This window comes from Neoarius graeffei, chromosome 1 (genome assembly GCF_027579695.1).
Source record: "Neoarius graeffei isolate fNeoGra1 chromosome 1, fNeoGra1.pri, whole genome shotgun sequence".
Classification (NCBI taxonomy): Eukaryota; Metazoa; Chordata; class Actinopteri; order Siluriformes; family Ariidae; genus Neoarius; species Neoarius graeffei.
In genome coordinates this window covers 107558380-107580775 of record NC_083569.1, presented here as the reverse complement: position 1 = coordinate 107580775, position 22396 = coordinate 107558380, and the positions used below count along the sequence as shown (strand labels likewise).

At 41.5% G+C, this 22396-nt stretch overlaps 1 protein-coding gene across 1 annotated transcript in view; it reads right to left on the bottom strand.

Annotated features, from left to right (window-relative positions):
* cldn1 (claudin 1) overlaps positions 1-12455 on the bottom strand; it is a 35440-nt gene extending 22985 nt beyond the window's left edge. The window contains exons 1-3 of the mRNA XM_060914106.1: positions 12074-12455; positions 2371-2535; positions 1360-1444 (exon numbers count right to left, since the gene is read on the bottom strand). Of these exons, the coding sequence (XP_060770089.1) occupies positions 1360-1444; positions 2371-2535; positions 12074-12296 (473 nt within the window). The 5' untranslated portion in view covers positions 12297-12455. The remainder of the gene's footprint in view (positions 1-1359; positions 1445-2370; positions 2536-12073) is intronic.
* Between the last annotated feature and the right edge of the window lie 9941 nt (positions 12456-22396).

Below are 22396 nucleotides of genomic sequence, written 5' to 3'. Positions count from 1 at the left end.
AAACGACATCCATCATTACTTTAAGACTTGAAGTGTCTTCCATTCATTCATCGATTATCCGTAACCGCTTATCCTGTGCAGGGTCACGGGCAAGCTGGAGCCTATCCCAGCTGACTATGGGTGAGAGGCGGGGTACACCCTGACAAGTCGCGAGATCATCACAGGACATGAAGTGTCTTTTAATTATTAATTAATAAAAAGAAAGGGAAAGCATTGAATTAGAAGGTGCATCCAAACTTTTCTTGACTGGTACCATAACTAAAATCAGCCTGCCATAATCTGGCCTGCCATCAAAACCACCATGACTACCAGAACATCAAACAGAACTGAAATGTGACAAATGTGAGAGAGGACCAACCTCCATGACAAATTGTTTACAAGAGGAAAATCACCAAAGGACTACATTTTGTTCCTCAAAGGAAGCTCGACTCAAAACATCGATCAGAACTGTATTCGGGTGAGAACTGAGAGAGGAGACACAATTCAAATGAGAAGTTCCAAAACTTGTTAAGTTGACCTAATTAGCAGTTTGTTAGCAAAAATTTGACAGTACAATGACCAAGTTTTGTGCAGAAGGTCTAGTTCTTTCAAGCGAAACAATCAGAACTGAAATCCATTGAGAATTGAGGGAGGAGATATGATTTAACTGGAAATAAACAAAGTTGTAAACAAATTGTTTACAACAGGAAAATCAACAAACAAATAAATGATCAAGTTTTGTTCCCTGAGGGAAGATCTACCCAAAACATTGATCAGAACTGAAATTGGATGAGAAATGAGGAGATGCAATTCTAGAGAGAGGCCTGGAAAAATTTGTTAATTTGGCCTAATTAGTAACTCATTAGCAAAAAATTTGACAAAACAATGATCAAGTTTTGTGTGGAGTGATGAGTTCTTTCAATCAAAACAACCGGAATGGAAATCCGTCTAGAACTGATGGAGGAGATATGATTTAACTGAATTGTAGACGTCGGATGCCACGCCATGGCAACAGCTCATTGGTGTTATGGACAGATGAACTAACAAACCAAAAAAGCATACAAATATTCATTTTATTCTGTCCTCAGTTATCTACTTGCAGATTGTATTAAATCTGGTTATCTGACTATTTCATTGATTTAACTGAAATCAAAAGCTTAAATATGGCTGAGTAACTTTGAAATAAAGTGCAAATAAACTCATTAAAAATTATGATTAAAGATAACTAACCCTAGAATTAGATGAAGAAAAATGAATCTCAACTTCCTGTATAATTAAATGGCAAATTGGAGATATGAACAAAGAAAAACAACATATCTTCAGTGTATCTTCAACGTATCTTCAATGAAGAAAATAAAATGGAGGTAAAAGTCTGCTCACCTCGCATTAGTTGGGGTGAAGGGGTTGAAGAACTGCCGTCTGATGTTATCTCCGTACCAGATAGTAGCAACGAAACCACAGACACCTGAAGAACCAATCAACCAAACAAGCTTTAAACAAGATAAATACAGGATGGTCAGAAGAATATCACTCAGTTATTTATACATGCAAAATAAGCAAAAGCACGATTGTCCATATTCCAATCTCCATATTCCAGATATCACACTGTATCCAGTCAGCTCCATCTCCAGACCTGTAGGTTGTACATTTTAAAAATGGCTCTTATTGCTGGACAACAGGACACCATCAGATATCAGGTAGATAAAATGACAAATGCGTAATTAATGTTAGTCTGTGATGAGTGATGATATTGCTCAATTACGGAAGGAAAACAGACAGAAAACTCATTTTTTTGACTAAGAATGTGAAATAGAATATTGCATCATCCTACAAATAGGAAAAGTGATCATGGGTTGTAGGCTGTATTATAATATCAATCCTTCATGAGGCATTGAGTTATTACAAAATATAGAACTAAACTGATCTAAAAATCAAAACTCAAATTCTTTTCATTTAATAATTTCATTTGCATACTTTCCTGTATCATTTATCGTCCTCTCCATCCTGGACCACTCTTTAGTTTGTCCATCATTGGGAGGCGATCATGGCATCCCATGATCCCGTGTGTAGGGCTTCAATGGGATCTGAGTCGAGACTTTTTAAGCGATTTCCAACACATATGGTATACACTGAGGCTTTTAAAATGTGTCCAAATGATGATGAATTCAAGAGAACGTTGAAATCTGGCATGACTGATGACAAACAAGTTACCATGACAACCCACAATTCCAATTTATTTTCACATCACCCAGTTCTAGTGCTTTTAGACCACTAATAATTCTGTTATAACATGTCATACTTATTTTGCGAAATCCTGAAATGATTTACCCCTTACTGAGTTCATATTTCTTGTAAGAGATGTATTTGTATATCATAGTCATATCTCCAAACCTGCGATGATGAACATCGCTCCTCCAGCTACAGCCACTTTGTTTTTGACTGCCATGTCCTCCTCTAGACACTTGGTGCACTTCATGCCCACTGAGGCCACCAGGACGCCAATGCCACACAGCAGGATCGCTGACACCATGAACCCTCGACCCGCCTGGACCTCCACTGCAGCAGGAGAGTCAGAAGCACATCCATATCAGGCAGACATTGATATCAAAGGGAGCTCATAACTGTGCTTTTCAGGCTTTTTGGGTATCATCAGCACTTTCCTAATGCTAACAGGATGAATTAGAAGGGCACTTGGTCGAGTGCATACCTCCACCAAGCCACATATCTGGCTTGGCACTTCAAACTCAAATAACTTGAACCTAGGATGATACTAAAGCTGTACACCAAATCCATTCATTACTTTTGGAGTTATGTTGGGAACAGACAAAAAAATTCCTGGATCCTCATACAAATCTGGATTTGGATCAAAATCGAATTAATTGTTCCTTGGCCCATGGCTCACCTTTCCACCAAATTTCATCAAAATCTGTTCACTACTTTCTGGGTTATGTTGGGAACATAATTGGGAAAAAAATCCTGGATCCGCATACATATCTGGAGCCTGGATCCACATACATAATCAGGTTTGCATCAAAATCTAAACAATTGTTCCTTGTCCCATGGCTCACATTTCCACCAAATTTCATCCAAATCCATTCACCAGTTTTTGAGTAACGTTGGGAAAAGTATAAAAAAAAATCCTGGATCTGCATACATATCTGGATTTGCATCAAAGTCTAATCAGTTGTTCCTTGGCCCATGGCCAACCTTTCTACCAAATTTCATCTACCGGTAAATCCGTTCACTACTTTTTGAGTTATGTTGGGAACAGACAAGAAATTCCTGGATCCTGGATCCACATACATATCCAGATTTGCATCGAAATTGAATCAATTGTTCTTTGGCCCATGGCCCACCTTTCCACCAAATTTTATCCAAATCTGTTCACTAATTTTTGAATTACATTGGGAACAATCAAACAGAGGCCAAAACATAACCTCCTCCAACACAGTTGGCAGAGGTAATTTTGTAAAATGAGCAAGTCAAAAACTATTTTCATGAAAAGCCATGTCTTTATCATAATTTAACATTTCTGTCAAAGCTTCAAGGCACAGCTCTCATAGTAAGAGTTAGAGACAAAACTGAATTGACAAAAAAATTAAGAAATGTTGAATTAAAATTTGCCTCATTTGTTTCAGGATTTGTCCTTTTAAATAGTTGCTTCTGGTAAATGCAAATAAATAGATGAATGAATGAATGAATGAATGAATGAATGAATGAATGACATACATATTGAAGATATCCTGTTATATTTTTGCCATGTAGTCCACCCCATACACCACATGGCCCAGGGAAAGCCATGGGCTAATAGTTAGAGAAGCAGCTTTGGGGCCAAACGTTTGCTGGTTCAATTCCCTGGACCAGCAGGAATGGCTGAAGTGCCTTTGAGCAAGGCACCTAACCCCCAGGTTGCTCTGGGTATGTTGTATGTCGCTCTGGATAAGAGCATCTGCTAAATGACTGTTATCTGGGAGAAAGAAATTTAACAAATCCTGAATATAGGGTGTATTTTAGTTTATTTTGTGCCACATCAGTATATTGGTCCAAGACCAAATTTTGATCATGTTTTAGGGAACTCATCCACCATTTTATATTGTTATATAGTTGTATTGATGTTACATTGAGCCGTTACTATGAGGGTAAATATTAGAGTGCCGATTTTATTCAATTTACATCAACATTAGCTAGCTAGCTTTGTCATAATGGTGTAAAAAAAGTAAAATTGGTGGACCATCAGCTCCAAAACAAACCTTTTACGTCCATCAAATAGCCTAGAAGTTAGAAAAACACGAAGCATATTACTGCAGGGAAGACAGAAACTAAAATAAAAGTTAGCTAGCAAACATACACAATGTTATTTAGATATGTTAAAATTTTAATGTAGCTAATTCAAGTTTAGTAGACTGTAATCCCTCAAACAGATCTTTTATATCCATCAAGTTTAGAAGCCACACAAAGCTGTTCATCACACTAAGCTTTTAACTGTATTACATGACTATAGAGAACACTAAATAAAAAGATATCTAGTTAGCAAAGAAAGATCTGGTTTTCTTTTAATGTTAGCTACCTGACTAGATGGCAGTTGGCTAGTTAGCTGATGTAGGGGTTTCTTTAGAAAGTGATTGTTTTACATTTTTTTAAAAATTATTATTATGATTAAAAATGAATTATGATTTAGTTTTCAGTTTGGTTCATACTGAAAGGATGATAATTCAGACTGTGGCAGCGGGGGCGTGGTCAAGCGTCGGTCTGTGAATGGAGGGCGGAGTCAGGGAAGGTAAGTGGCAGAATCACTGCACCTGATGGGAATTAACCTGTGTTTGTGTGTCTTCCCCAGTGACCACGCCCTATAAGAGGAGAGGGAGAGCAGAGGAAGGGAGCTCTATCCCCAACCAGAATGCTTGTGTGTGTGCACGTGTGACTGGGAGAGTGTAGAGTAAAGAGCTGAAAAGCTAAAATAAAAAGAGTTTGAGAACTCACTTCTGGCCTGCCGTGCTCCTGTGCTCCATCCACCTTCAACGATTCATACACAGACTTATGGCCAAATCACATTTCTAGCCTATTATGTTATCAACACAGTTTAAAAATATGAATGATTTCTTACAAATCAATTATTTGTCCTTCACTGATAAATCAATTCATGATTCATTTTGATAATTGCCTTTTATATCGATACATGGCGGCACGGTGGTGTAGTGGTTAGCGCTGTCGCCTCACAGCAAGAAGGTCCTGGGTTCGAGCCCCGGGGCCGGCGAGGGCCTTTCTGTGTGGAGTTTGCATGTTCTCCCCGTGTCCGCATGGGTTTCCTCCGGGTGCTCCGGTTTCCCCCACAGTCCAAAGACATGCAGGTTAGGTTAACTGGTGACTCTAAATTGACCGTAGGTGTGAATGTGAATGGTTGTCTGTGTCTATGTGTCAGCCCTGTGATGACCTGGCGACTTGTCCAGGGTGTATCCCGCCTTTCGCCCGTAGTCAGCTGGGATAGGCTCCAGCTCGCCTGCGACCCTGTAGAACAGGATGAAGCGGCTAGAGATAATGAGATGAGATGAGATATCGATACATTGATCTGAATCATCAGATTATTACAGCCCTGTGGTGTCATGTAAAAAGAAACAGTGAAGGTAGTTCAGGAACAGTTGCGGAATCCGAGGCATTTACCCAACCTGTCTGAGCTTGTAGGAAAATGCACTCAGGAAAGATAGACATGGAAGAGGAGGGGGAGAACGAGGACAAGGGAGAGTGGAAGGATGAGAAGGATGAGGAGAAGAATGAAGATGAGAAAGACAAAGAGGAGGAGGAGGAGGACGATGAAGACAAGAAAGGCAAGGAGAAGATGGAGGATGATGATGATGATGAGGAGGAAGTGAAAGAAGTGGATGAAGACAAGAAGGATGAAGAGAATGAGGACTAGAAGAACAGAAAGGAATCTACTGACAGCAGTGTACTGACAAGAGAATACTGACAACATTGTACTGACAGCAGTATACTGACAGCAGAGTATTGACAGGCACAAATTGACAGGTGCATACTGACAGGCACATACTGACAGGCACATACTGATAGGTGTGTACTGGCAGGCAAAGACTGACAAGTGAGTACTGACAGCAGTGTACTGACAGCAGTGTACTGACAGGCACAAATTGACAGGCCCATACCGACAGGCACATACTGATAGGTGTGTACTGACAGGCACATACTGACAGGAGTGCTCTGACAGGAGTGTACTGACAAGCGTATAATGGCAGGAGTGTACTGACAGGCGTATAATGACAGAAGTGTACTGACAGGAGTGTATTGACAGGCACATACTGACAAGAGTGTACTGACAGGCGTATAATGGCAGGAGTGTACTGACAGGACTGTACTTACAGGTGTACATCGAGAGGAGTGTACTGAGGGCAGTGGACTGAAAGTAGTGTACTGACAGGCACATACTGACAGGCACATACTGACAGGAGTATACTGACAGGTGTATAATGACAGAAGTGTACTGACAGGAGTGTACTGACAGGAGTGCACTGAGGGCAGTGTACTGAAAGGAGTGAACTGACAGGCACATACTGACAGGAGTGTACTGGCAGGCGTATAATGACAGGAGTGTACTGACAGGTGTATAATGAGAGGAGTGTACTGAGGGCAGTGGACTGAAAGTAGTGTACTGACAGGCACATACTGACAGGAGTATACTGACAGGTGTATAATGAGAGGAGTGTATTGAGGGCAGTGGACTGAAAGTAGTGTACTGACAGGCACATACTGACAGGTGTATAATGACAGAAGTGTACTGACAGGAGTGTACCGACAGGTGCATAGTGGCAGGAGTGTACTGACAGAAGTTTACTGACAGGTGTATAATGGCAGGAGTGTACTGATAGACGTATAATGACAGGAGTGTACTGACAGGCGTATAATGACAGAAGTGTACTGACAGGAGTGTACCGACAGGCGTATAGTGGCAGGAGTACTGACAGAAGTTTACTGACAGGCGTATAATGGCAGGAGTGTACTGACAGAAGTTTACTGACAGGCGTATAATGACAGGAGTGTACTGATAGGCGTATAATGACAGGAGTGTACTGACAGGCGTATAATGACAGAAGTGTACTGACAGGAGTGTACCGACAGGCGTATAGTGGCAGGAGTGTACTGACAGGAGTGTACTGACAGGTGTATAATTAGAGGAGTGTATTGAGGGCAGTGGACTGAAAGTAGTGTACTGACAGGCACATACTGACAGGTGTATAATGACAGAAGTGTACTGACAGGAGTGTACCGACAGGCGTATAGTGGCAGGAGTGTACTGACAGAAGTTTACTGACAGGTGTATAATGGCAGGAGTGTACTGATAGACGTATAATGACAGGAGTGTACTGACAGGTGTATAATGACAGAAGTGTACTGACAGGAGTGTACCGACAGGCGTATAGTGGCAGGAGTACTGACAGAAGTTTACTGACAGGCGTATAATGGCAGGAGTGTACTGACAGAAGTTTACTGACAGGCGTATAATGACAGGAGGGTACTGATAGGCGTATAATGACAGGAGTGTACTGACAGGCGTATAATGACAGAAGTGTACTGACAGGAGTGTACCGACAGGCGTATAGTGGCAGGAGTGTACTGACAGGAGTGTACTGACAGGTGTATAATTAGAGGAGTGTATTGAGGGCAGTGGACTGAAAGTAGTGTACTGACAGGCACATACTGACAGGTGTATAATGACAGAAGTGTACTGACAGGAGTGTACCGACAGGCGTATAGTGGCAGGAGTGTACTGACAGAAGTTTACTGACAGGTGTATAATGGCAGGAGTGTACTGACAGACGTATAATGACAGGAGTGTACTGATAGGCGTATAATGACAGGAGTGTACTGACAGGCGTATAATGACAGAAGTGTACTGACAGGAGTGTACCGACAGGCGTATAGTGGCAGGAGTGTACTGACAGAAGTTTACTGACAGGTGTATAATGGCAGGAGTGTACTGATAGACGTATAATGACAGGAGTGTACTGACAGGTGTATAATGACAGAAGTGTACTGACAGGAGTGTACCGACAGGCGTATAGTGGCAGGAGTACTGACAGAAGTTTACTGACAGGCGTATAATGGCAGGAGTGTACTGACAGAAGTTTACTGACAGGCGTATAATGACAGGAGGGTACTGATAGGCGTATAATGACAGGAGTGTACTGACAGGCGTATAATGACAGAAGTGTACTGACAGGAGTGTACCGACAGGCGTATAGTGGCAGGAGTGTACTGACAGGAGTGTACTGACAGGTGTATAATTAGAGGAGTGTATTGAGGGCAGTGGACTGAAAGTAGTGTACTGACAGGCACATACTGACAGGTGTATAATGACAGAAGTGTACTGACAGGAGTGTACCGACAGGCGTATAGTGGCAGGAGTGTACTGACAGAAGTTTACTGACAGGTGTATAATGGCAGGAGTGTACTGACAGACGTATAATGACAGGAGTGTACTGATAGGCGTATAATGACAGGAGTGTACTGACAGGCGTATAATGACAGAAGTGTACTGACAGGAGTGTACCGACAGGCGTATAGTGGCAGGAGTGTACTGACAGAAGTTTACTGACAGGCGTATAATGGCAGGAGTGTACTGACAGGTGTATAATGACAGACGTGTACTGACAGGAGTGTACTGACAGGCGTATAATGGCAGGAGTGTACTGACAGGCATATAATGACAGGAGTGTACTGACAGGCATATAATGACAGGAGTGTACTGACAGGCATATAATGACAGGAGTGTACTGACAGGCATATAATGACAGGAGTGTACTGACAGGCATATAATGACAGGAGTGTACTGACAAGAGGGTACGGACAGGTGCATATTGACAGGAGTGCACTGACAGGAGTGTACTGACAGGCGTATAATGGCAGGAGTGTAATGACAGGAGTGTAATGACAGGTGTATAATGAGAGGAGTGTACTGAGTACAGTGTACTGAAAGGAGTGTACTGACAGGAGTATACTGACAGGCATATAATGGCAGGAGTGTACTGACAGGAGGGTACAGACAGGTGCATATTGACAGGAGTGCACTGACAGGAGTGTACTGACAGGCATATAATGTCAGGAGTGTACTGACAGACGTGTACTGACAGGTGTATAATGATAGGAGTGTACTGACAGGCACATACTGACAGGATTGTACTGACAGGCGTATAATGGCAGGAGTGTACTGACAGGTGTATAATGACAGACGTGTACTGACAGGAGTGTACTGACAGGCGTATAATGGCAGGAGTGTACTGACAGGCATATAATGACAGGAGTGTACTGACAGGCATATAATGACAGGAGTGTACTGACAAGAGGGTACGGACAGGTGCATATTGACAGGAGTGCACTGACAGGAGTGTACTGACAGGCGTATAATGGCAGGAGTGTAATGACAGGAGTGTACTGACAGGTGTATAATGAGAGGAGTGTACTGAGTACAGTGTACTGAAAGTAGTGTACTGACAGGAGTATACTGACAGGCATATAATGGCAGGAGTGTACTGACAGGAGGGTACAGACAGGTGCATATTGACAGGAGTGCACTGACAGGAGTGTACTGACAGGCATATAATGTCAGGAGTGTACTGACAGGTGTATAATGATAGGAGTGTACTGACAGGCACATACTGACAGGAGTGTACTGACAGGCATATAATGGCAGGAGTGCACTGACAGGATTGTACTGACAGGCGTATAATGGCAGGAGTGTACTGACAGGTGTATAATGACAGACGTGTACTGACAGGAGTGTACTGACAGGCATATAATGGCAGGAGTGTACTGACAGGAGGGTACAGACAGGTGCATATTGACAGGAGTGCACTGACAGGAGTGTGCTGACAGGCATATAATGTCAGGAGTGTACTGACAGAAGTGTACTGACAGGTGTATAATGATAGGAGTGTACTGACAGGCACATACTGACAGGAGTGTACTGACAGGCATATAATGGCAGGAGTGCACTGACAGGATTGTACTGACAGGCATATAATGGCAGGAGTGTACTGACAGAAGTGTACTGACAGGCGTATAATGGCAGGAATGTACTGACAGGCCTATAATGGCATGAGTGCACTGACAGGATTGTACTGACAGGCGTATAATGGCAGGAGTGTACTGACAGAAGTGTACTGACAGGCGTATAATGGCAGGAATGTACTGACAGGAGGGTACAGACATGTGCATATTGACAGGAGTGCACTGACAGGAGTGTACTGACAGGCATATAATGGCAGGAGTGTACTGACAGGTGTATAATGACAGGAGTGTACTGACAGGCACATACTGACAGGATTGTACTGACAGGCGTATAATGGCAGGAGTGTACTGACAGGTGTATAATGGCAGGAGTGTACTGACAGAAGTGTACTGACAGGCGTATAATGGCAGGAGTATAATGGCATGAGTGTACTGACAGGAGGGTACAGACAGGTGCATATTGACAGGACTGCACTGACAGGAGTGTGCTGACAGGCGTATAATGGCATGAGTATACTGACAAGTGTTTATTGAGGGCAGTGTACTGAAAGGAGTGTACTGACAGGAGTGTCGTAAAGGTGGGAATGTGGAGATTTTTTGCAAGAATCTGAATAGAGAGAGAACAAGAAAACAGAACAAAACAAAACAAACAAAAAGTCCAGGAGCTCATTAATCCTCATACCTACACTGCTTTACTACTAACATCACTCCTTATGATGTGCTTTATGTTAAATAACAACAAAAAAATGTTTCTATAAGGGACTTGTAATTAATATTGGCACCCCCGTGAGCCTGTATAAACTTTGCAGGATACAGTATATCACAACAGTGTCATAGCACTTCATGGGAAAAAGCACTTCATGGGAACACCCATACACCTGCTGCTTGATGCAGTTCTCTAATGGCCAAATCCTTGATGCATAAAATCATGCAGATACAAATGAAGAGCTTCAGTTAATGTTCACTTCAAATATCAGAAGGGGAAAATTTGTGATCTTAGAGTGTGACTTTCTTTCACTGTGGCATGGGTGTTGGTTTGAGCCAGATGGACTGGTTTGAGTATTTCAGAAACTGCTGACCTTCTGGGGTTTTCACACACAACAGTCTCTAGAGTTTCCACAGAATGGTGCAAAAACCAAAAAACATCGAGTGAGTGAGTTACAGTTCTGCGGGTGGAAACAAACGCCTTGTTGATAAGAGAGGTCAGAGAGGAAAACGGATAGATTGGTTCGAGCTTTTTTGCCAGGAAGGATATAGTAACTCGTATAATCACTCTTTACAACAGTGGTGAGCAGAAAAGCATCTCAGCATGCAACAGAAAATAGAAGAACACATTGGGTTCCACTCCTGCAGCCAAGAACAGGGATCTTAGAATCAAGAACAAGTTCCTATTAAAGTGTCTGCTGAGTGTACATCATAAATAAGTAAGCGAATAAATATGTAAAAGACGACATAAATAAATAAATAGATAGATAAGTCATAAGTAAATAAGTATATAAATGAAACAAGCAAACAAATAAATAATATATAAAACTAAACAAATATGTTGGTGGAGAAATAAGTACATAATTGGGTAAATTAGTAAGTAAGCAAACAAACAAACAATGAAGTAAACAAGAAAGCAAATAAATAAATAAATAAATAAATAAGAAGTAAGTAAATAAGTAAGTATATTAATGAATAAATAGAGGTAAACCACTCAATAATTCATGAATGTAAACAAATAAATAGCTGGACAAGTCAGGAAGTGATTGGGTAAATTAGTAAGTAAGGAAGTAAGAAAATAAATAAACAAAAATGAATAGACATATGCAAATAATGAAATAATAGTAAACAAATAATTAAATCATTGGGTTAATAAGTAAATAAGTGAGCAAAAAAACAGACAAATAAGTAAGTAAATTAATGGATGAAAATATGAATAAATAAATTCACCAACCAACCAACCAACCAACCAACCAACCAACCAACCAACCAAACAAACAAACAAACAAACCAGTCCACTATGATAATAAGTACAGATAATAAGATAGCAAAGATAAGACAGATAATTAATGTCAAAGAAGAGAGTGTCTCTTACAGGGTAGCTGTAGGAGCGAGTCGTAGACTTTGCACTGTATTTGTCCGGTGCTCTGGTAGACGCAGGTCTGCCACAGTCCCTCATACATGGCCTGCGCTGTTATAATGTTGTCCCCTGCGTACGAGGACATCTTCCACTCCGTCAGGGCGGTGGAGATGATCAAACCCACAAAGCCTAAAAACGCCAAAGTGAAGCCGAAAAGCTGCATCCCTCCATTGGCCATGTCTCCTATCAGAAAGGGGTTTCCAATCAGAGGAGGAAAGACAGGTGGAAGACCTGAGAGAGAGAGAGAGAGAGAGAGAGAGAGAGAGAAAGAGAGAGAAGGAGCTCTCAGCTGTAGGTTAGGAGAGAAGCTTCACCTGGAATAAAGTGTGGAGTCTCCACTGAGCATCACCTCCTCACTCACCTGGGCACAACACACACCTGAGAGAGAGAGAGAGAGAGAGAGAGAGAGAGAGAGAGAGAGAGAGCTGGCGCCACCTGATGGACAATTCACTAAGAGCATGCAGTTTAAAATATAATATAATCTCTCATCATGTTGGTTTGGGATTACAAGGCAAAAGAAATCTCAGACCCTTGGCTTTACTTCACAGAACCCTGAAGATCCTGGACGCCATTTTGAGACCCACTGGAGCATTAGCCGTATTTTACTAAGGAGAACTCACTAAACATTTCAACACACTTTTACCTTCCAGAAAGAAAACACTTGGTTTCATAGCTTTCATATATGAAGTTACATGTCAGCCATTTGAAGATTTGTGATGTGCAGTGAAAGAAAAAAAAAATTAAAATGATGCCATCATTGCATATGAACAGACTGTTTAAAAAAAAAACCTCGAATTATTCTATCCACATTCACTGGATATGAGCAATTGCATGCTCTGATTGGCTACTCTACTACGAGGATATCAGCTCATACAGTTAGGTCCATATATATTTGGACACTAACACAAATGTTCTTTTTTTACCTGTTTACTGAAACATATTCAGGTTATAGTTATATAATGGAGATGGACATAAAGTCCAGACTTTCAGCTTTCATTTGAGGGTATCCACAATAAAATTGGATGAAGGGTTTAGGAGTTTCAGCTCCTTAACATGTGCCACCCTGTTTTTAAAGGGGCCAAAAGTAATTGGACAATTGACTCAAAGGCTATTTCATGGGCAGGTGTGGGCAATTCCTTCGTTATGTCATTCTCAATTAAGCAGATAAAAGGCCTGGAGTTGATTTGAGGTGTGGTGCTTGCATTTGGAAGATTTTGCTGTGAAGAAAACATGCGGTCAAAGGAGCTCTCCATGCAGGTGAAACAAGCCATCCTTAAGCTGCAAAAACAGAAAAAAAAACCATCCGAGAAATTGCTACAATATTAGGAGTGGCAAAATCTACAGTTTGGTACATCCTGAGAAAGAAAGAAAGAAAGAAAGAAAGAAAGAAAGAAAGAAAGAAACTGGTGAACTCATCAATGCAAAAAGACCTGGACGCCCACAGAAGACAACAGTGGTGGATGATCGCAGAATAATTTCCATGGTGAAGAGAAACCCCTTCACAACAGCCAACCAAGTGAACAACACTCTCCAGGAGGTAGGTGTATCAATATCCAAATCTACCATAAAGAGAAGACTGCATGAAAGTAAATACAGAGGGTTCACTGCACGATGCAAGCCACTCATAAGCCTCAAGAATAAAAAGGCTAGATTGGACTTTGCTAAAAACATCTAAAAAAGCCAGCACAGTTCTGGAAGAACATTCTTTGGACAGATGAAACCAAGCTCAACCTCTACCAGAATGATGGAAAGAAAAAAGTATTGCAAAGGCATGGTACAGCTCATGATCCAAAGCATACCACATCATCTGTAAAACACGGCGGAGGCAGTGTGATGGCTTGGGCATGCATGGCTGCCAGTGGCACTGGGTCACTAGTGTTTATTGATGATGTGACACAGGACAGAAGCAGCCGGATGAATTCTGAGGTATTCAGAGACATACTGTGTGCTCAAATCCAGCCAAATGCAGCCAAACTGATTGGTCGGCGTTTCATAATACAGATGGACAATGACCCAAAACATATAAAGCCAAAGCAACCCAGGAGTTTATTAAAGCAAAGAAGTGGAATATTCGTGAATGGCCAAGTCAGTCACCTGATCTCAACCCAATTGAGCATGCATTTCACTTGTTAAAGACTAAACTTCAGACAGAAAGGCCCACAAACAAACAGCAACTGAAAACCGCTGCAGTAAAGGCCTGGCAGAGCATTAAAAAGGAGGAAACACAGCGTCTGGTGATGTCCATGAGTTCAAGACGTCAGGCAGTCATTGCCAACAAAGGGTTTTCAACCAAGTACAACCCCAATTCCAAAAAAGTTGGGACAAAGTACAAATTGTAAATAAAAATGGAATGCAATAATTTACAAATCTCAAAAACGGATATTGTATTCACAATAGAACATAGACAACATATCAAATGTTGAAAGTGAGACATTTTGAAATTTCATGCCAAATATTGGCTCATTTGAAATTTCATGACAGCAACACATCTCAAAAAAGTTGGGACAGGGGCAATAAGAGGCTGGAAAAGTTAAAGGTACAAAAAAGGAACAGCTGGAGGAGCAAATTGCAACTCATTAGGTCAATTGGCAATAGGTCATTAACATGACTGGGTATAAAAAGAGCATCTTGGAGTGGCAGCGGCTCTCAGAAGTAAAGATGGGAAGAGGATCACCAATCCCCCTAATTCTGCACCGACAAATATTGGAGCAATATTAGAAAGGAGTTCGACAGTGTAAAATTGCAAAGAGTTTGAACATCTCATCATCTACAGTGCATAATATCATCAAAAGATTCAGAGACCTAAGACAGTTGAGCAGCTAGAATCCTACATTAGACAAGAATGGGTTAACATTCCTATCCCTAAACTTGAGTAACTTGTCTCCTCAGTCCCCAGACGTTTACAGACTGTTGTAAAGAGAAAAGGGGATGTCTCACAGTGGGAAACATGGCCTTGTCCCAACTTTTTTGAGATGTGTTGTTGTCATGAAATTTAAAATCACCTAATTTTTCTCTTTAAATGATACATTTTCTCAGTTTAAACATTTGATATGTCATCTATGTTCTATTCTGAATAAAATATGGAATTTTGAAACTTCCACATCATTACATTCCGTTTTTATTTACAATTTGTACTTTGTCCCAACTTTTTTGGAATCGAGTTGTATTAGAAATGAACATTTTATTTACAATTATTTAATTTGTCCAATTACTTTTGAGCCCCTGAAATGAAGGGATTGTGTTTAAAAAATGCTTTAGTTCCTCACATTTTTATGGAATCATTTTGTTCAACCCACTGAATTAAAGTTGAAAGTCTGAACTTCAACTGCATCTGAATTGTTTTGTTCAAAATTCATTGTGGTAATGTACAGAACCAAAATTAGAAAAATGTTGTCTCAGTCCAAATATTTATGGACCTAACTGTATACCACGAGTAAAGAAAAACAAAATGGCGGAGTGTGTTGCTGAACCAATCGAGGATGAAATAAAAACTCTATTTGAAAAGAAAACCCCAAAAAATACAAGAAAAGCAAATATGGAATTTTTTTCGATGATGGAAAGTATTCCATGGTAAGAACATATCTTTTTCAATTTTTCAAGAATTATTATTATTATTATTATTATTATTATTACAACCCCGATTCCAAAAAAGTTGGGACAAAGTGCAAATTGTAAATAAAAACGGAATGCAATGATGTGGAAGTTTCAAAATTCCACATTTTATTCAGAATAGAACATAGATGACATATCAAATGCTTAAACTGAGAAAATTTATCATTTAAAGAGAAAAATTAGGTGATTTTAAATTTCATGACAATAACACATCTCAAAAAAGTTGGGACAAGGCCATGTTTACCACTGTGAGACATCCCCTTTTCTCTTTACAACAGTCTGTAAATGTCTGGGGACTGAGGAGACAAGTTGCTCAAGTTTAGGGATAGGAATGTTAACCCATTCTTGTCTAATGTAGGATTCTAGTTGCTCAACTGTCTTAGGTCTTTTTTTGTCGTATCTTCCATTTTATGATGCGCCAAATGTTTTCTATGGGTGAAAAATCTGGACTGCAGGCTGGCCAGTTCAGTACCCGGACCCTTCTTCTACGCAGCCATGATGCTGTAATTGATGCAGTATGTGGTTTGGCATTGTCATGTTGGAAAATGCAAGGTCTTCCCTGAAACAGACGTCGTCTGGATGGGAGCATATGTTGCTCTAGAACCTGGATATACCTTTCAGCATTGATGGCGTCTTTCCAGATGTGTAAGCTGTCCATGCCACACGCACTAATGCAACCCCATACCATCAGAGATGCAGGCTTCTGAACTGAGCGCTGATAACAACTTGGGTCATCCTTCTCCTCTTTAGTCCGAATGACACGGCGTCCCTGATTTCCATAAAGAACTTCAAATTTTGATTTGTCTGACCACAGAACAGTTTTCCACTTTGCCACAGTCCATTTTAAATGAGCTTTGGCCCAGAGAAGACGTCTGTGCTTCTGGATCATGTTTAGATACGGCTTCTTCTTTGAAATATAGAGTTTTAGTTGGCAACGGCGGATGGCACGGTGAATTGTGTTCACAGATAATGTTCTCTGGAAATATTCCTGAGCCCATTTTGTGATTTCCAATACAGAAGCATGCCTGTATGTGATGCAGTGCCGTCTAAGGGCCCGAAGATCACGGGCACCCAGTATGGTTTTCCGGCCTTGACCCTTACGCACAGAGATTCTTCCAGATTCTCTGAATCTTTTGATGATATTATGCACTGTAGATGATGATATGTTCAAACTCTTTGCAATTTTACACTGTCGAACTCCTTTCTGATATTGCTCCACTATTTGTCGGCGCAGAATTAGGGTGATTGGTGATCCTCTTCCTATCTTTACTTCTGAGAGCCACTGCCACTCCAAGATGCTCTTTTTATACCCAGTCATGTTAATGACCTATTGCCAATTGACCTAATGAGTTGCAATTTGGTCCTCCAGCTGTTCCTTTTTTGTACCTTTAACTTTTCCAGCCTCTTATTGCCCCTGTCCCAACTTTTTTGAGATGTGTTGCTGTCATGAAATTTCAAATGAGCCAATATTTGGCAGGAAATTTCAAAATGTCTCACTTTCGACATTTGATATGTTGTCTATGCTCTATTGTGAATACAATATCAGTTTTTGAGATTTGTAAATTATTGCATTCCATTTTTATTTACAATTTGTACTTTGTCCCAACTTTTTTGGAATCAGGGTTGTATTATTGGGGCCCGAGCACCGAACGGTGTGAAGACCCTATTGTTTTTCGAAGGATTCTTCTTATTATTATTTTTCTGTTGCGTTTGGCCTTATTTGAGACATTTCCCATGCACGACAACTCATGAAATTTGATACACACATCAATCATTGTCACTGCTACTCAGCCACAGACTTTTAGCCCTGGGCATGGCCCAGGGACTTCATAGTGCCCCTTTTCCATTTCCCATTGAAATGAATGGGTAGAACTTTGGAATGATGATGTCATAAGGCCATTTGGAGTGAAATTACACATGGTCATTTTTAACGTACTCCTCCTAGACGGTTCATCAAATTCATGTCAAACTTGGCAAACATGATGCCAAGATATTGCTGAAGTTGAATTGCTAAGGGATTTTTGATATGTTGTAATATGTTGAAATATTATAACATATAATATGCCAAGATATTGCTGAATGTTGAACTTGATATTTTGTAATATGATTCTGATTCTGATACTCTTTAGCCATTATGGGCCTGTCTGGTATAGCGCCACCAACTGCTCAAGGAAAGAATAGGGTTTTGAATATGTGTGTTTTGACACATGATGAATTTTAACATGCTCCTCCTAGACGGTTCATGAGATTCATGTGAAATTTGTTATACGTGATGCCAAGATATCGCTGATATTAAATTGCGAGGGGATTTTTGATATCTTGTAATATGTTGAAATGGCCTTATGATTTTAATATCTTGCCACATAAACAGGAAACTTGTCAGAAAGCCACAGTGCACTGACTGTATGGTCGGACATTTCTTACTTCAATAGATATTATGATTATTATGATAACCTGATGCCCAATGGGCCTGCCTGTTATAGCGCCACCACCTGGCCAAGCAGGAAATGTGCCAGAAATTGGCAATACCTTAACTGATTGATCTGACACTTTACAAAATATTGTGTATTATGATTGTGATGGGGCGGCACGGTGGTGTAGTGGTTAGCGCTGTCGCCTCACAGCAAGAAGGTCCTGGGTTCGAACCCCGGGTCCGGCGAGGGCCTTTCTGTGTGGAGTTTGCATGTTCTCCCCGTGTCCGCGTGGGTTTCCTCCGGGTGCTCCGGTTTCCCCCACAGTCCAAAGACATGCAGGTTAGGTTAACTGGTGACTCTAAATTGACCGTAGGTGTGAATGTGAGTGTGAATGGTTGTCTGTGTCTATGTGTCAGCCCTGTGATGACCTGGCGACTTGTCCAGGGTGTACCCCGCCTTTCGCCCGTAGTCAGCTGGGATAGGCTCCAGCTTGCCTGCGACCCTGTAGAAGGATAAAGCGGCTAGAGATAATGAGATGAGATGAGATGATTGTGATGATATTCACATGTGTAATTCAGATGCTTAGCACAGTGCCACCATCTGGCCAAGCAGGAAATGGGGAAAAATGTTCAAATCATTGATGGATTGAGCTGAAACTTTACAAAATATTGGATATCATGAGTCTGATGATACAATTCTGTGCACACTCATACACACACAGTCATATGCATATTTATGCATACACACATACACTCACAAGTATGCACTCACATGCACACGCAACATCTATTGCACACTCTCTCTTTCACACACACTCTCCCTCTGACAAACAGACACACACACACACACACACAGAATAATAGTAGAGCTCCAGCGGAGCACCATACCTAAGAAAAAATGGTAAACCCATCGAGTCGATTTTTTGTGGTTTGTCTGTGTACGTGTACCACCAGTCATACACACCGCCTAGTGGTCAGTGTTAGTAATTACCAGTCATACACACCGCCTAGCGGCACGGTGGTGTAGTGGTTAGCGCTGTCGCCTCACAGCAAGAAGGTCCGGGTTCGAGCCCCGTGGCCGGCGAGGGCCTTTCTGTGCGGAGTTTGCATGTTCTCCCCGTGTCCGCGTGGGTTTCCTCCGGGTGCTCCGGTTTCCCCCACAGTCCAAAGACATGCAGGTTAGGTTAACTGGTGACTCTAAATTGACCGTAGGTGTGAATGTGAGTGTGAATGGTTGTCTGTGTCTATGTGTCGGCCCTGTGATGACTTGGCGACTTGTCCAGGATGTGCCCTGCCTTTCACCCGTGGTCAGCTGGGATGGGCTCCAGCTTGCCTGCGACCCTGTAGAGCAGGATAAAGCGGCTAGAGATAATGAGATGAGACACACCGCCTAGTGGCCAGTGTTAGTAATTACCAGTCATACACACCACCTAGTGGCCAGTGTTAGTAATTACCAGTCATACACACCACCTAGTGGCCAGTGTTAGTAATTACCAGTCATGCACACCGCCTAGTGGCCAGTGTTAGTAATTACCAGTCATACACAACCTAGTGGCCAGTGTTAGTAATTACCAGTCATACACACTGCCTAGTGGCCAGTGTTAGTAATTACCAGTCATGCACACCACCTAGTGGCCAGTGTTAGTAATTACCAGTCATACACACCGCCTAGTGGCCAGTGCTAGCCAGTAAAGAAATAAAACAAAAGAGACTGGCTGGGATATAAGAAAATTCTACAACCCAGAAACAGATGGGTGCTCCACTTTTAGGCAGTGCCTAAATCTATATATTAGTGACCTGCCATCATTGTGCATTTTGTTGCAGACATATGAAAACTCTGCATGTACACACACACACACACACACACACACACACACACACACTGCAGACACAAGAAAGCTAAGATGATTTAAGATTACAGCGTGAGATAGAGATAAGGAGGAGACACATGTATAGTTTTGTACATATATAAATGTACATTTTCACACCACAGAAACACACACACACAGTCTTTGTCTGTCTATCTCTCATCTGTCAAGCAGTCATGGTATTTGCAACATGCACATCACGTTTGAACATTTGATGAATATATGACATGTGACTGTTTTGTTGGGTGGCGGAATGTCCTGGGTTGAGGAACCACACGTGTGAGTGCCCGTCAAGGCCGCTAGCGGCTTTAATTATTATTATTATTATTGCATTTTTCACAAATTGCTCCTGTCCATTTCACCGCTTTGTTTACATTTTAAGCAGAAATGATTTTGTCAGATGTTTTGTATAAAGTTTTTATCGATCGAATTTACAAAAATAAAAAATAAAAATGCTTTGTTTCTCAAAATCCAGTGAATGTGGATGGACTCAAACAGTTATTCCACTCAATCTTGTACATCTATTATAGACAATTCGGTACTATGTGCCTCGTCGGCTATCAGCTCATGCACGACTTGATTTTGTGGAATAACTTAAATATTTGATGAGAAAAATGCAAATGAGAAAAAGCTATGAGGAATGCAATCGATTAGATTAGATTAGATTAGATTAGATTAGATTAGATTAGATTAGATTAGATTAGATTTGATCCTTTGGGAGGGTTCCCTCAGGGAAATTAAAATTCCAGCAGCATCATTACAGGATAAACAGAGAATAGAAAATAGAGAAAAACATCAAGATAAATTTAATTAAATTAAGTATTTACATATACAAATATGGCGGCACAGTGGTGTAGTGGTTAGCGCTGTCGCCTCACAGGAAGAAGGTCCGGGTTCGAGCCCCATGGCCGGCGAGGGCCTTTCTGTGCGGAGTTTGCATGTTCTCCCCGTGTCCGCGTGGGTTTCCTCCGGGTGCTCCGGTTTCCCCCACAGTCCAAAGACATGCAGGTTAGGTTAACTGGTGACTCTACATTGACCGTAGGTGTGAATGTGAGTGTGAATGGTTGTCTGTGTCTATGTGTCAACCCTGTGATGACCTGGTGACTTGTCCAGGGTGTACCCCGCCTTTCGCCCGTAGTCAGCTGGGATAGGCTCCAGCTTGCCTGCGACCCTGTAGAACAGGATAAAGTGGCTAGAGATAATGAGATGAGATGAGATATACAAATATAAAAAAGAATAAGATATGGGAGAAAAAAAGTCCAGCAGGAGAGGTATTGCACATTATATTGCACATTGTCCAGTATTGCTTATTGTCAGGCTAGGCTACTGCTCCTTCCCGTCCTCTGTCCTCCTGTTACCCCTCCTCCCCCCCAGAGAGGAGTTGTACAGGACAAAGGAGTTTTTAAGTCTGTTCGTCCTGCACTTGGGAAGGAGCATTGTCACTGAGCAGGCTCCTCTGGTTGCTGATGACGGTGTGCAGAGGGTGACTGGCATCATCCATGATGTTCAATAGTTTGTCCATAGTCCTCTTCTCTGCCACCGTCACCAGAGAGTCCAGCTTCATGCTGACAATAGAGCCGGCCCGCCTGATCAGTTTGTTTAGCCTGGATGTGTCCTTCTTGGATGTGCTGCCCCCCCAGCACACCACGGTGTAAAACAGGACACTGGTGACCATGGACTGATAGAACATTCACAGGAGTTTCCTGCAGATGTTAAAGGACCGCAGCCTCCTCAGGAAGTACAGCCTGCTCTGTCCCTTCCTGTACAGGTGGTTGGTGTTGCAAGTCCAGTCCAGCTTGCTGTCCAACCACAGCCTGAGGTACTTGTAGGAATCCACAGCCTCCACTTCGACTCCCTCAATCAGAACTGGTTGTGACCTTGGTCTGGACCTCCTAATAAGCAGATAAATTAATTCATTAAAACACCACCAAGAACAACAAACTCTAGAGACTGTTCTGTGTGAAAACCCCAGGTGATCAACAGTTTCTGAAAAACTCAAACCAGCCCATGTGATACCAACACACACATGCCACAGCGAAAGTCAAGGAGATCAGACTTTTCCTTCATTCTGATGTCGGATGTGAACATTAACTGGAGGTCTTGACCTGCATCTGAATGATTTTTGCATTGCTACATGATTGGCTGATTGGACGACTGCATGAATGTGTAGGTGTTCCTAATAAAGTGGACTAAATAGTACTGGTATAAATAGACAAGCAAACAAACAAATAAATACTACTACTAATCTCCTAACTTCATGTCTCCTTTGAAACTGAGACCAGAGAGAGCTGAAATCAGACCAGGACGCTTTCCCCAACTCTCTCACTTCTCGTATCCTGTTTTTTTTTTAATGTTTTTGCTTTGATTTTATACACTGAAGTGAAG